General features: G+C 39.6%; 2 protein-coding genes across 18 annotated transcripts in view; one reads left to right on the forward strand and one right to left on the reverse strand.

The window, feature by feature from the left end:
- ndst2b (N-deacetylase/N-sulfotransferase (heparan glucosaminyl) 2b) overlaps window positions 1-7,277 on the forward strand; it is a 51,204-nt gene extending 43,927 nt beyond the window's left edge. For both annotated transcript variants that reach the window (XM_034309568.2, XM_034309569.2), the window contains 9 exons: window positions 1,399-1,527; window positions 1,613-1,795; window positions 1,966-2,062; window positions 2,487-2,610; window positions 3,331-3,505; window positions 3,657-3,827; window positions 5,149-5,258; window positions 5,396-5,498; window positions 6,046-7,277. In XM_034309568.2, coding sequence (XP_034165459.2) covers window positions 1,399-1,527; window positions 1,613-1,795; window positions 1,966-2,062; window positions 2,487-2,610; window positions 3,331-3,505; window positions 3,657-3,827; window positions 5,149-5,258; window positions 5,396-5,498; window positions 6,046-6,171 — 1,218 coding nt within the window. In that variant the 3' untranslated portion in view covers window positions 6,172-7,277. The remainder of the gene's footprint in view (window positions 1-1,398; window positions 1,528-1,612; window positions 1,796-1,965; window positions 2,063-2,486; window positions 2,611-3,330; window positions 3,506-3,656; window positions 3,828-5,148; window positions 5,259-5,395; window positions 5,499-6,045) is intronic.
- A 657-nt stretch (window positions 7,278-7,934) lies between these two features.
- The window catches only part of camk2g1 (calcium/calmodulin-dependent protein kinase (CaM kinase) II gamma 1), a 60,912-nt gene continuing 53,831 nt past the window's right edge, over window positions 7,935-15,015 (reverse strand). For 7 of the 16 annotated variants that reach the window (XM_026915402.3, XM_026915399.3, XM_026915408.3 and 4 more), the window contains 6 exons: window positions 14,352-14,456; window positions 11,568-11,696; window positions 11,191-11,266; window positions 10,997-11,091; window positions 10,623-10,871; window positions 7,935-10,528 (listed from right to left, as the gene is read on the reverse strand). In XM_026915402.3, coding sequence (XP_026771203.1) covers window positions 10,639-10,871; window positions 10,997-11,091; window positions 11,191-11,266; window positions 11,568-11,696; window positions 14,352-14,456 — 638 coding nt within the window. In that variant the 3' untranslated portion in view covers window positions 7,935-10,528; window positions 10,623-10,638. The remainder of the gene's footprint in view (window positions 10,529-10,622; window positions 10,872-10,996; window positions 11,092-11,190; window positions 11,267-11,567; window positions 11,697-14,351; window positions 14,457-15,015) is intronic. The other 9 variants (XM_026915413.3, XM_026915414.3, XM_053238890.1 and 6 more) reach the window with 2 other exon arrangements.

Below are 15,015 nucleotides of genomic sequence, written 5' to 3' on the forward strand. Positions count from 1 at the left end.
ATAGGACAAGACACATGACAAGAAAAACTTTAAATATCACCTGAAGATAACTGCATTATTGATAAACTAGCCATTATTTCTATACGTACATACACATAATATTAGTTAACAATTAATATTAATTAAACATTTATTTAAATTAGTTATCAAATAATCAAATAATAATTAAAAATGAATAAATTCCATAATTTTGTGTAGATAATAGCAATTAATCAATTTTTTTGTTTGCCAAAATTTGACCCCTCTTCACTAAACAGTTACTGCAATACATAAATAAATAAATTGCTGTGCTAATGCTGTACTAATGCATAACATAGTTTTTAGTTGCTTACTTATTTGTACCAACAGGAGGATCTGTTTTTCATGGCAACTACATAGCACTTTTCGAACTACTTAATTACTGCTCTTACAGGGGCCCCCACCCACAAAATCATATTCTTTTATATGCAAGAATGAAGAAAATCAATGCTTGATTATCTTGGATGAGGGGGAAAAATTATAAAATAACAACTACATACACAAGGAATTAATTCTATAAAGAAAGAAAGAAAGAAAGACAATATGTATTATCAATTCAGGTAAAGAAAAAATAAATATTAAGAAGTTGTTTAACAACTAAGTAATAAGTGAAAGTAAGAAGAAGAAGAAAAGTTATCTTCTTTGTGTTCTTTAAAACTAAACTACTTTTTTTCCATATAATTTTTTATGCTGTACTTATATTTTAATCTCTGCTTAGGAAATACAGCACAAGATTGTAACAATCTGCTTACTGTAGCACAAAAATACTTGCTAGCTGTTAAACTTAGCTAACATAAGTTATACATGACTGAGGGAGATTAGCTAGTTATATATAGTCAAGTTGAATTTGTACCTGCATCACTTCAGCTGACAATAGCCCAAAATATTTCCTTATAGCACTTGAAAAATGACTATTCAATCTCCGAGCTTCTTAGCATAATGAAAGATTTGAACTAAAGAAAATAATTTTGAGTTGCTGTAGTTCTGAAAAGAACTGTAGGTGATTGATGTTTTGACAACCTGAGCTTCCGAGGACCCCATAAGAAAAGAACTGCCCTTCTGTGATGACTTCTGAGCATTTGGACAGATAGAAAACAAGTTGGTCTTTATATCCGCCAAATTTCATGTGGCTGGGAATAATCCTAAACATGGCTTCTCAGATAAGACATTTTTTAATTAGAAAATATATTTTTCAGGGGAGTGAAAAAATGAGATGTTAGAATTCAGCCAAAATACTTCACAGACTTTGGTTTTAGGTCACAAGCAACAAATAAAAAAAAGAATGAACAAAACGTGAGACTTCACAGACTTTGAGACATGCAGCAACAGCCCTATCTGAACTGGCACAGAATGACCCAGGCTATATTTTGTTTTTGTCAGGTTCTCCCACGGCAGACATGTGGGCTCTTCACACACACTATCTTCTATAAAGATTACCCAGGAGGCCCTCAGGAACTGGACAAAAGCATCCGGGGTGGAGAGCTGTTCCTTACTGTGCTTCTCAATCCGGTCAGACACACATACACACATAATTAACATAAATAGGTGTCATCAAGCCTGTTGTAGGCTTTACTCCTCCCTGTCCTGTTCTCAGGTCAGTATTTTCATGACCCACCTGTCTAATTATGGTAACGATCGCCTGGGTCTGTACACTTTTGAGTCCCTGGTGAAGTTTGTGCAGTGCTGGACTCGTCTGCGCTTACAGACCCTGCCACCGGTGCGCCTGGCTGAGAAATACTTCCACATCTTCCCTGATGAGAGAGACCCCCTGTGGCAGGTATGTGCTATTACACTTCCACCCCTTAACCTTGAAAATATCAGAACCTCTGTGTAAGCGAATGTTGGGTTTTATTCCCAGAAAAGTTCATTTTAAAGAATGAACAATATTTGAGTGATGTGTTAGTTGTTGGCTGTGTTTAGACTCATATGAGACTTTTTGCCCAGCAGAATCCTTGTCATGATAAGAGGCATAAAGACATCTGGTCGAAAGAAAAGACATGTGATAGGCTGCCCAAGTTTCTGGTTATTGGGCCTCAGAAAACAGGTGATACTCATCAAATGTCTAATCTAGATGTCTGTGTTATTATTTTGTTTAGTAGTGTTATTCATGTTAATGAAATGTGTTCACTTACACTTATGAATGCATATTAGGGCTGGGCAATATGACAATATAATATTGATATTGTGATAAATTGTGTTACAATAGACTTTTCTGAGATACTGCATATATCACAATATCTTTTTATAACTTACATTTCATAACAATTGGAAGTGCCTTATATGAAAATGGTGTACTTCAAAATATTCAAAATAGTATTTTTTAATGCAGCATTACTGTTTTGCAGTCAGATGTTTGTTTTTTTCTTTAGAAAACCCATGTATTGTGAGAGATATTGTGCATCGTGTTTGTCACATCACCCATTCGCCCAAATTCATGTATATGAATTTTTCTCTCCCTTTATCACCAGGGTCAACTGCTCTACATGCGTTCCTTTCCCTCCATCCTGCCATCACTGCCAGTTCATTCAGCCCTGTCACCTTTGAGGAGGTGCAGTTCTTTAGTGGTCCACACTACCTGCGTGGAATTGATTGGTAACGACAGACTAACTTCCACCATTTCACTGTTTCTGTGCTTCATTACTCTGAGATCCAGAGTACAAAAATGAGAACATGGATAAAATGTGTTGGATATATTACTAGGGTCGTGGGAAAATGTAAAGCTGGCTTATTAAGACACTGAAATCATTCTTTAAACATATTTGGTCATCAGATAACACTGCATAGAACTTGTTATTGTTTTTCATACAATCCTTGGACATTCCTTTGGTCATATTGTACAGTTTATAAAGATATGATCAAAAGAGGTTGGAGCCAGTTATAAATGAAAATTGTGGACATGATAAGGGATCTATGAAACCTAACACACTAAATGTTTTGTGGCTATAAGATACATGTCTTTGCTTTCTTCATTATGTCCTAAGGATATGCAAACTTTTAGATGTGATGTACTTGTTTTTTTGTGGAGGAGTATGTTGGAGCAAAAGCACTGTATCTGTGATTTAGTCATAAAAGGGTTATATACTTGACTTTAATGTTAAGGGTGTTTGCAGATAACATGACTTTCTGTGACTGATAGATGTCATGTATAAAAATCTGGAAAATGTCCTGCAAAAAATCCTGGAAAGGTTTCTTAAAAGTAGTGAGAACCCTGAGGATGACTTCAATGATTTCTGCCTTACATATTGTGCCCTTTAAAAGGTCTGATTGCTCTACTGGCTTGTGGAATAATTTGAATGTCTTTTTCTGCATCAGGTACATGGACTTTTTCCCAGTGCCCTCTAATGTGAGCACAGACTTTCTATTTGAGAAGAGTGCTAATTACTTTGACACCGAGGCTGTCCCAAAGAGAGCCGCAGCACTGCTGCCCAGAGCCAAAATCATAACCATCCTCATCAACCCAGCTGACAGAGCGTACTCCTGGTACCAGGTGTGTGCGTCTGTGTGTGTGTGTGTGTGTGTGCATTCGTGTGCAAGTGTGCACAGCCATTCTGCATTCACACCTGCTGTCTTTGTTTTGTAATCACTAACTCTCTCTTTCTTCTGCTCTGTGACACATGCAAACACTTGTGTCTGTGCAGCATCAGAGGGCTCACCAGGATCCCGTGGCTCTGAACTACACATTCCAGCAGGTGATCTCTGCAGGTTCTTCCTCTCCTGCAGCTCTGCTCACTCTGCACCGCCGCTGCCTGCAGCCGGGATACTACAGCAGCCATTTAGAGCGCTGGCTCCATTACTACCAGCCCAGTCAGGTACACACACACACACACACACACACACACACACAAACCCAAACCAACACAGGATGCACAATGACTCACAAAGATCATCTGCACCAAACAGTTCTGATAAAAAAAAAAAAAAAAACACTGGAAAAACATTAATCTTAAGAGAGTTTCATGATGGATAAAAATAAAATTGGGCCATACTGAAAAAAAAAACATGTATACAAGCTACAGAAATCCAAAATCATTGTTAATGCACACACATACACACACAGTGGTGTAACTTGTGTAATACTGTAGCTAAAAAACAAATACACTTACATCTAACCCGAATGTCAACCTAAGTAACCAAAATGAAATACTTTGCACTTTAAAAAAAAGAGAGAATGAAAGAGGGAGAGAGAGAGAGAGAGAAAGAACGGACCACCCAAATGTATCTCTGCCTTTTAAAAATTGTAGTTTATGCTGCTTATGCGGATATTTGGTCCCCCACTAAAAGCTAAATACAAGCACACACAAGGACCAGGTGGCTTTGTACATCACAGCCATTGCACCTCTGTTATTACTGTTGTAGTTATTGCAGTTTGTCATGACTGCTGTTTGAAACCTGCAATAATCATATGATTTCTAATATGCAGTAGAAAACTGCTTTATGTCATGTAATGGATCTGGCTAGTTTCTTCATTTGACATTCCTCTTTACATTTTCCAGCCTGAAAATTAGCTCTGCTCGAAGCCGAATTAAAGTTGCTCAGCTCGGCCTGTTTTCCTAAAGGTCAACTCAAGAAGCACACATTCATTTTATAAAGTTAGTTGGAGAGAGGGGAAGGCTTGTGAAAGAGCAAATTTACATGTACACACCTTTTATAGTGTATACAGTAATTTTATAGCTGCAGTTTGGTAATCAATTGATGAGCTAGTTTATATTAGTTAAGTAATCTTAATTAGTTAAGTTGTGAAGCTGTATTTTTATTGTATTTCCCATAGGGAGGTGGGAGCATTGCTCTTTTTTAACATTAAGTAGCTTGTAGTTAGTTAAACTATTTTACAGAGTAGACATTAGTAATATATTGTGTATATATTTAAACATTATATATAGTTTAACATTGTGTATTTCTAGTCTAGTTGGTAGCAGATGTGACTTAAGGTTACTATCTTACTACTAATTTCATTTACAATATTGTTGTGCTGTTTTTATATGATCACTTGAAATAGTGTGATAACTGATTGGATTATGTAGTTTATACAGGCAGGATGAAGAGTGCTCTAAAAATGACAAACTGCTCCTTTAGCTTTATGACAATCATAGTGATGGTCGGTTTGTGTGACTGTTGCTGGTCTGTTTGTAGCTTTTGATTGTTGATGGACTCATGTTGCGGTCCAAGCCAGTGCAGGTGATGGACAGCGTGCAGAAGTTTCTGGGTGTTACACCCTTCTTCAACTATACTCAGGCACTCACGTAAGAACAGCCATTACTGTTAGTCCTACTCAAGAGTGAAATCTTTTCACTTTCTTTACAGTTTCAAGTCTGTATGTTATCTTTAGACATCATCTAAATCCATTTTATTGTGTGTGTGTGTGTGTGTGTGTGTGTAGGTTTGATGAGAGTAAAGGCTTCTGGTGTCAGAGACTGGATGCAGGCCGAACGCGTTGCCTGGGCAAGAGCAAAGGCAGGAAATACCCCGACATGAGCCCAGAGGTAATTTTCACTTCTCCTGCATAAATGCTTTATATCCGCCTCAAGACTAGGAAGCTTTTAAGAAGACATTAATTTGGAATATGACTGTTTTATTACACTAACTCATTTATTCATTCGTTGAAAAGGTCTGAGGACAGGAGTATATTAATCAGGTCATAAGCAAATGGGACCTAAAACTGAAAGATCTGAGGGTCATGTAATAAATAAAGTTTTAATTACATTGCTAATTTATCAACTAGACTAATGACTCTCCGCAAAAAAAAAGCACTTAGCAATGATGTGTTACTTGTAATTGTATTTATTCATTATTAAGATCCTGTGGCTTTTAACACAGGAATAGAACAGCAGGCAGCTATGCTCAGAAAGTAGAACAGAACCTGGTACAATGCAGGACACTCACACCTCCATCTATTTATATCAAGATTTATTGCACACACCTTATGCCACCTTTATCCCAAAATACACCTGTGCTAGAGAATCAGCATGTTTCAGCGTTGCTGTTGGTGGTGTGACCTTTTCTTCTTAATGTGCACGTGTTTGTGTGTAGTCGCGGGCCTTTCTGTCGGAGCATTACAGAGAGCAGAATGTGGAGCTGTTGAGGCTGTTGAAGCGCTTGGGACAGCCTCTGCCCAGCTGGCTCCGAGATGATCTCCACAACGCCAGCTGGAGCTGACACCAAGAAGCACGATGAGGATTAGAAGCCCATATCGAACCCTGCTCCACCCCGGAGCACACAGGGCCGCGCCACTGCAGGACAGAGGACATTTGATTCTCCCCGCGTCCCAACACACACACTGCAGGTCCAACCAGGACAAGTGGACGCCTGCCATGTGTCTGAGAGCTCGGCTTTAAAGGGAGCTGAGAAACAGAGTTTGTACATTTTGAGGAGGACAGTACACCTATTTAATTGCCAAGATAAGGACATAAGAGCTAGTTAGTTGCATTTTGGATAACTGACAGAGGAGCTCATTATTTGCATTGTGGGAAATTGTGTTTCACAATGTATCCTTTAGCTAATGAGTTAAATGCACAGGGTCTCAGAAAGGTTAGAAACACTTAGGTAAGTGGATGTGAAGGGCTGGTCACAGTGAACTTTTTAAATTCTGCCAAGCAGAGAAGTATTTGAGTATGTGTCACCTAAGATTTCAGACGTTTGCTGATGTTTAAAATTATCTCGATTTGTAAATGTCAGAATTAGATTCTGGCTGTTTCACAACCAGCTTCATACCACTGAACTAAAACATTCCAGGGCCAGAGCATATGGCCATTGCACTTTCAACATGTTTTTATATTGGATTTTCAAAAGAAATGAAGAGCGGAATGTTTGTCTGTTGAGTTTTGGGATCAATGATTGGCTAGCATGCTTCCCAGACTGATAGGTCACAGGCAGCTGCACTACCAACTTAATCAGCACATGAACGTGTATGAAGAACATGGAACCCGTGCTGATGACCAGATATGGTTTTGTTCCAGTGTTTAATGTAATGAGGTCAGCAGTGTTTCCGACATGACTTGCCATCTCTAACTGTGCCAAACTAAACTGCTGGGCTCAAATGAGGTAACTTTGCCAAAAACCAGATGTGTTGTGTCTGAGAGACTTGCCAATGAGGGAGTAAGGTTGTGTGTATGTGTGTATGATTGTGTTTGTGCATATAAGTGAAAAAGTTAGTTCCAGTGGCTGTACTGTACATCAACACTAGTATATTCTGTTGTCTTCTTTGGTCAACTTGAAATCAGGTAAAAACGCACATCTGCAAATAAATGCACACGATAAAGGCACTCTGGCGTGTCAGCTTCCTGTTCCTCCTGTTGTGTTTGGGGTGAAGTGAGTGAAAGGAGACTGAATGTGTTATCTGTCCTGTAGCTTGCGTTATCAGATGGTAGGAGGAGTGCAGAGAGGAAACAGTTTGATTAATCACTTGCCGAAACGAGAGACTCGGCCTCCATTTCAGGGCTCTGGGGTCTAGGCAGCAAGAACGGCCCTTAAATAAGTCTGCTCTGTTCCTCTGGGAGCCCAAGACAGTACACTGTGTGCTGACAGGTAGACGGAGGAAATGTGTTTGTGTGTGTGTGTGTGTGTGTGTGTGTGTGTGTGTGTGTGTGTGTGTGTGTGTGTGTGTGTGTGAGTGAGTGAGTGAGAGAGAGAGAGAGAGAGAGAATGAATATAAGTTGGGTAGCAACGCTGTATACAAAATCTCAGAATCTCTTCTTGGGCAGAGAAAATGTGTTCCACTGCCACATAATTAAAAATAATTTATTCTGAAAGTCCATTACTTGAATTGTATATATTTTAGTTCCTTAATTTTCATTAATGTTCTTGTTATTGGAAAACACTTGGCAGTAAATGCTGAAATGGTGTTTTATTAAACACATGCAGATTTAGTAACTGCAAAACTCCAGTGAAGATCTTTGAGCAATCAGACAAGCATTCAATGGTTGTCAGTTCATGGTTTTATTAAATGTATGATCATGCAAAATCCAGCATTCATATACGTAGCCCAATAGTATACCATTACAATGCATTAGATTTACTCAGAATGAGGGGAGCATACAAAGCTGAGTTGTTGTTTCCTTTTTTTGTTACTTTTTTCATTTTTAAATATGGTACATCACCTATTTATCATCTCCAGATGGAGGGAATTTCATGTCAGAGATGCAACAAGAACAATTTTTTTTTCCCATTTTAAATCACACGGCGGAGAAAAGATTCACCAAGAAAAGAGAACATGCATAATCATCATATTAATTAAGCTGCATATTTGGACTTGCCTTGGATTGGATAGGAAAGCCAGAAGGTGCTGGCTCAGGGTTTTGTTCCCAGCTTTAGGAGGAGGGACCTCTGTTCTAGAAATCTATCTAGCCTATCAGTTAATGTGTCCTCATTTGTTTTTTTTTGTTTTTTTGATCCATTTTCATTTCAGATCTACAGAGTTAAAGTAACTGACAACATACAGAAAAATAACCTCGCAACTGGTTTAAAAAAAAAAAATCATATCATCATAATAATAAAAAAAAAATAAAACTGACTTGCCCAAGCATGGAAGCAATTCTCCCAGAAACAAAGACAAAACAAGCGTCACTAAGAGGGCTTTGTGATGAAGGTGACACACACATACACACTCACACGTGCAGAGTTACAGTGCTGATATGTACCAAAGCCCTACACATGTATATACACAGACTGAGAACTCTTCCATCATAGAAAATACACAATCAGCAAGTGGATCATGGGATGGATTTGTTTCAGAAAACTTTACAACACACGGCTGTTTAATAACATCCTACTCAGATCTAGTGCATGAACTGGAGTGTGGTGAAAAGGAACGCATTTTTAAAATAATGCCTGTCACCAAGATCAGAACAGGCCAATTGTGCTGCGATGGTTTATAACAGCCAGTGCCTTAAACCCTGTATTTGTACTATATACATATACATTGGACTCCAAGGAAATGCTGGCGGGATTAATAGGCATGTTATGTGTGTGCAACACAGCATTAAGAAGTGAGTGCACAAACCCATCACCGGCTTGAACCATAAGTACAACACAGCTGTGTAAGACAGGGTGATGACAGACCACCATGAGGAGAACAGCCACAAACGTCCAGTGAGTGTGTGATTGTGTGCATGTTTGAAATCTGGACAGGAGTTGTATCCACAGCCACATATGAACATCCATTAACCTATGGATGTCTTTTTGTGTGCCATTTTGACACAAACAGGCTAGTTATCTCTCTGCACACTAAACTTTCAATCATATTTCCGTAAGGTAGGCGGTCTGTGACTGCTACTGCTGTGCATTCTGATTTGGGAATGGGTTTTTGATCAGCATGTGTATGTGTGTGTTCCCCTTTGCACTTGGCTGTGTATGAAACAGGGTCTCTGTTCCCATGATTAAAGTGAAATTTAAACAGTGGCTCTACGTCTAGCTTTTAGTGCCCTTTCTATAGCACTATGTCTGTTCACATGGGCTCTCAAACACTCTCCAATATGCACACAGTTAGAGGCGGAGCGGTCCTACCTACAGTAATATATCAGTGGTGTGTTAAATCACATGTCCATACAAACACATGCACAAACACACATTAAACAGAATCTAATCATTTGCTGCACCTTTACGGTGAACCTTATTTCACTTGATCTCATTTAAATATATATTTGTATATCTTTACAAGTGTATTATGTTAAAAAGGTTTTAAAACTAACCATAAAAATGAATTGCTTAACACAAAATACTTTCTGATAATCAAAGACGAAAAAAGTTCCACATAAACACAGTAACACAGAATACTAAAACCCAGAACCACGCAAACATTCCCACAGACCTTAGTTTAAAAACACAAGAAACAAAAAACCATAAAACCCAAAAAAAAACAAAAAAAAAAACAAACAAACCAAGAAACACTCCTTTAATTGCCTAAAGACTACACTTTGGTGCTTCTTGATATGAAGTATACCTATACTCTCCAGAATTTTAGGACATTCTTAATTGGTGGACATGTTTCCTTAATTCTCTAAATAATTTGTATCCCAATTCTACAAAGTGTATGAGCTGGAGGATTTAGATTACACCTATTTAAACTTCAGCCATTAAAGGCGAAGATTTCTATCTTGTGTATCGACCCTCCCCTTTACACCCCAGTTGCATGTTACTTACATATCAATGCCTTACAAACTCCATTGTAGCTTCTAGCAATTTTTACAATATACAGTATAGTTATGAACTCATAGATCAGTACTTACAACACCTTCTGGACATCTTTAATGGGCAAAAAAAGATGATTCCATGGGAAAAGACTAGACAGCGCCCCCGTGTGGGCATCATATGCATGCACCGTCCCGTGGGCGGGGCCACAGCCGCAGCCGGATCCTAGTGGTCAAAGGTTGGACAGGTAAGGTGGTGTTGACAGTTGGACTGGATGTTATCGGATTTCTTCAATAGCGTGTCTGTAACTTGCTGTCGTCCATCCGGCCTCTACATGCCCATCCGGCTACAAGGAACAAACACTCCCATCGTTAGGAATCCAGGCAACCTGCAACAACAAAACAGAGTTTATAAAGAAATGGAAGGAGGTGTATTTCACTGGGAGGAATGTGATGTGTGTGTGAGTGAGTGAGTGTGCATGCCTGTGCCCTGCAGGCTTCATTGTAAGGGTGCAGCTGGTGCTCCTGAGCAGTGGAAGTGCACATTGAGCCACTTGGCATCACGGCGGTGCCACACGCGCGTCTCCTCAGACTGGCAGGTGCGCGGGCGGCCCTGACTGTCGATGTACTGCGTCAGGCGGATGTAGGCGATACACGCTGCATCCTCTCCAATCAGGTGCACATGGGGGTTCAGGATAGTGGTGTGCACTGGCTTATTGTTCTTACTCAACACTAGATCAGGCACAGCCATTTTCACACATTAGGCAATTACAATAATGAAAAATCTTAATTTATTCATTTAAATGACTGCTACCTAAAAAAGTACTATCTAAGAATTACAAAATACTATAACTTACAGTTCTCAAAGTAAAACTTGTGGAAATCCATCCCTTCCACCAGGTTACCCAGAGCTTCAGGCTCAAATGAAGTCAGCCCAGGGTCACAGATTCTCCTGTAAGACATTTAAACTCTTTCAGTGCTTAAAACTTGCACGATACTATCAGAAGTCATGTCAGTATTGTAAGAGTCACTGTATTCGTGTCTCGCTTACGTGTAAGCCTCAAAGTCTCCATTGTTCACGGCCTCGATTAGCTGCTCAGTGATCTTGATAATCTCTTGCTTACGAGCTACACAGCCGAAAGGAAAAATAGGGGAAGGAATGGAGAGTAATTTTTAAGGCTTCTCATGATCCAAGACACTGATAACAGCTTGTACTTAAATGTACAGCTTGGGGATTGTGTGTGTGCGTGCATGTGAGTGAATGTGAATTAGTACATTTGTACAAATCCTGCTTACTAAAATTCTGTAGCCCCTTTAACATGAGTCAGTCCCTCCTCCTCGTATGACAGAAGTAGCCCTACACCCCCAGTGTGTCAACAGACATACTCTGTATGTATATGTCTGTCCTGAACTACCCAAAGCACTTACACTGGGCTGAGGCCACACTCCTGCCCCCCTCAGCAGAAGCATGAGGAACAGACTGAGCAGGCTCTAACTCTGGGCACGAGGCATGTCCTGAACTGTTCCACGCCATGCGCTTTATGTCATGCACCACAGCTGCAACACACAACATGGACCACAACGCCACTCTGGTGACAGCAGAGGATATGCAAAGGACCTGCGCCCACATTGGTTATAACATGCAAAATCAGCTGCAGGCCAAAGCATTTAACAGAATGTAGACTGCCTCAGGTTACTGCAAGCCATGTCACACAGGATACCAAATACTCCATCGTTAGAAGCACACAGTACAAAGCAATGCATTATTAATCCACCATAGACAAAGGCAGTTACAGATCATGTACAACAGAACAAATTAATGCAGAAAAAAACATAGAAGGTTAATGAAAATTATGAATGAATATTAACAATTGTAAAAAGTGAAAAATAAGAGATGTTGGAAAAAAGATGCAATATGTTAGGACTGCACAATATTCATATTCGCTTTTACAACACTGATATTGCAGATGCACTCTGACTGAGCTCAGATGTTCCAGAGAAATGTTCTGTCTGTGTTTTGATCAATTTCATTGTGGCATTGGTGTGGCCATAAAAAAAAAACTAATAATGTGTAAATGAATGCAGGCCATTTTTCAACTGCAACACAAACAGTTTGTTTAATATATTGCAAATCGATCAATATTGTGCAGCCCATATGTTAATGGAGACGTCTTGGTAATACAGCAGAAGGAGGAAGCTCTTTAATTAGCCTCCTTCCTTATTAAAGGCATCAGAAAAAGTCACATTTACACTGACAAAAAAAGAAAGAAGAAGGAAAGGATGAGACTGGAGGATGGAGAATGTGCTGCAGTTCTAGTACAGTTAGCTTTGAACATGTAATCTTTGCAGTTCTGCTGCATACAATTCAATTCAATTTTATTTCTACAGCGCTTTTGACAATGTACATTGTCACAAAGCAACTTTACAGAAATCCACATGTATGCAATTTGTGAGATTTTTTCAGCTGAGAATCATTTGTATGGTGGCCTCAGAAAACCTCTGATTTGGTGAAATCTCAATATTTTGTTCTATATTATATTTCTGAAACCTACAGGCTTTCCTGAACTGAAATATATACTGTAGAACTGAAATATATACTCGTACCATACGTTAAGCAGGTTAAGCAGGACCATCTTAGACATTTTGACGGAAGGTTTCGGATTACAAACTGAACTGACTCGTGTGTGTGCTTTGGTAGGTAACTATCCAACAACTTGATCAAAGCGTGATATTCACTGTGTGAGGAAATCACGCTTAGCTAGCAAGGTTTTTGGCATATTTATGCAGACTGGCTGTTTTTACCACCTCGTTTCTGGCTCTTTACACAATGTTTGCTGGAAGCAGAGAAAAGATTAAAAACTAAATAAAATAATACATGTTGTTTTGGCGACATTCATTTTTAATTTCTTAAGGTTAAAGTGCCAAAATGTGTCACAGGGAAAAAAAAATAAATAAATAAAAACGCCAAAAAAAACTTTTTTTGGCTGTTTGCAGTTATTTCAGCCAGAACAACATCAGACAGGTTTTTCAGACCGCCACACATTTTATCTCTAATGCCAATCTATCTTCAGTCTGACGCTAATAAAACTTTCCTCTAGAACTCTCACACAACTGGAGATTTTAACTTTGCTTTTCTTTTGTCTCTGTAATCCTACTGTAAACATTATAATTCAATCATGGTTTTAAAAATAAGTCACTAAGTTCTTATTATGCAAAATGATTAAAGTCTAGAGTATGCCACTATGCCCTTCTGTCTCATACTCACCATTTCATCTTAAATCCCAAATGCAACAATGATTACCATTTTAACTTCACTGATCCAGTATTTACACAGAGCACTGAGCACTAATTCTAAAGCTCTAAGACTTTCAAGACTATCATATGAAGAAAATGTTGCTTAAAACTATGTAGTTAAGTCATATAAAAACAAATAACAACCATCTATATTCTAACAAATACCTCCTACCTGTAAATGGTCTTGTTTCCCTCTTTCTACAGAGGCAAAGATTTGAGGTTCACAGTAAAAAGATGGTGTGGTTGGAGATCACAATGCATTATTGATACTCTAAAGATGAATTTTATTCACTTAAAAGCAGCACTAAACAGCACAGATAGAGTGACATCACATCAACCATGAAGATAAGCGACTTAACGTGTTACCCCCCTGGCAAAAATACACGATAGAAAGGCATACACAGTCATACGTCTGTCTGAAAAGGGTGCTAAGGGGTACAAGGTGCCTGAAGGAAGAGAAGCTCTGACTTCTAAGTAAAGTCAAACTGGAAAAATAGCTATGGGCTAGAAAATCATCCAGACTTGGGAGAAAAGTGAAGCAGGTAAGGACAAAAGGAAGAGAGACATCACAGATGTTCAAAAAGGAGGCCGGAGGAGCAGAGGAGACCGAAGGGGCCTAAAATAGCATGGAAAAGCCGAAATGTGCAAATTACAGCATGATCATCAGTAGCAAGTGGACAGGAGAAAAATCACTAGGAGCATGGCATATGAGCCAAGAGATCTGAGAGGGAAGAGTAGAAGAAGAACACAGCAAACATCCTGATTCGAGGGGGAACTGATCAGTGGTGGTGGAGTGGCTGCAAGTGCTCTGAGTAGTAACTGGAAGACTTCACACACTGACCACAGGGGTGAAAAAATCTGAAGGATTATGGGAAAGGGGCAAAAGATGCTGCGTGGCAGCAGAGGATTGTGACTTACTGGCTGGTGGGCACTGTGGTGATGCCACCAGAGCGGGCGGCTCGTCCCCGGCACTGCACTGACTCATCACCGCACTGTCACTGCTGGCCCCCTGAGCACTCTCCACTGGCACGGCCCCAAAACCAGCACAACGCACACCACCGGGAGAAAAACACACCAACACACACTCACTCTGCTGCAAGTTTATCAATATTACAATAACATTATGCATTAAGCTGCAGCTGGAGGAGGATGTGTCTGGATAAAATGGTTCTATTAATTCAGCCTTGGTCTAATAACAACACAGACACAGTCTAAATAGCCAATGGGACTCCATGGTAATCACATCAGCATATCTGCTCTTTGCCCAGATCGCTCTATCAGTGTGAACTAGCACTGCTGAAGTAACAGCGTCTAGCCGGCTGTGGCGTGATGCAGCAGTGTTAGTAATCACAGCCATGAACTTGGTGAAACCTTTCCCTGAGCCTCCGCTCCAATTTCCTGTCCTCATCACCTGAATCATGCCGCTGATGTGGCTGAGAAGATAAGATGCTCTTCAGGTTAGAGGTAACTAAGGAGAGGAAATGAGGGAACAAAGCCTCAGCAGTGGAGTGTTGAGCCTTCATAGAGGACTGTGACCAAGTTCTTTTAAAACATGCTAATGAATGGTCACAGCACACACCAG

Source organism: Pangasianodon hypophthalmus, chromosome 12 (assembly GCF_027358585.1).
Source record: "Pangasianodon hypophthalmus isolate fPanHyp1 chromosome 12, fPanHyp1.pri, whole genome shotgun sequence".
NCBI lineage: Eukaryota > Metazoa > Chordata > Actinopteri > Siluriformes > Pangasiidae > Pangasianodon > Pangasianodon hypophthalmus.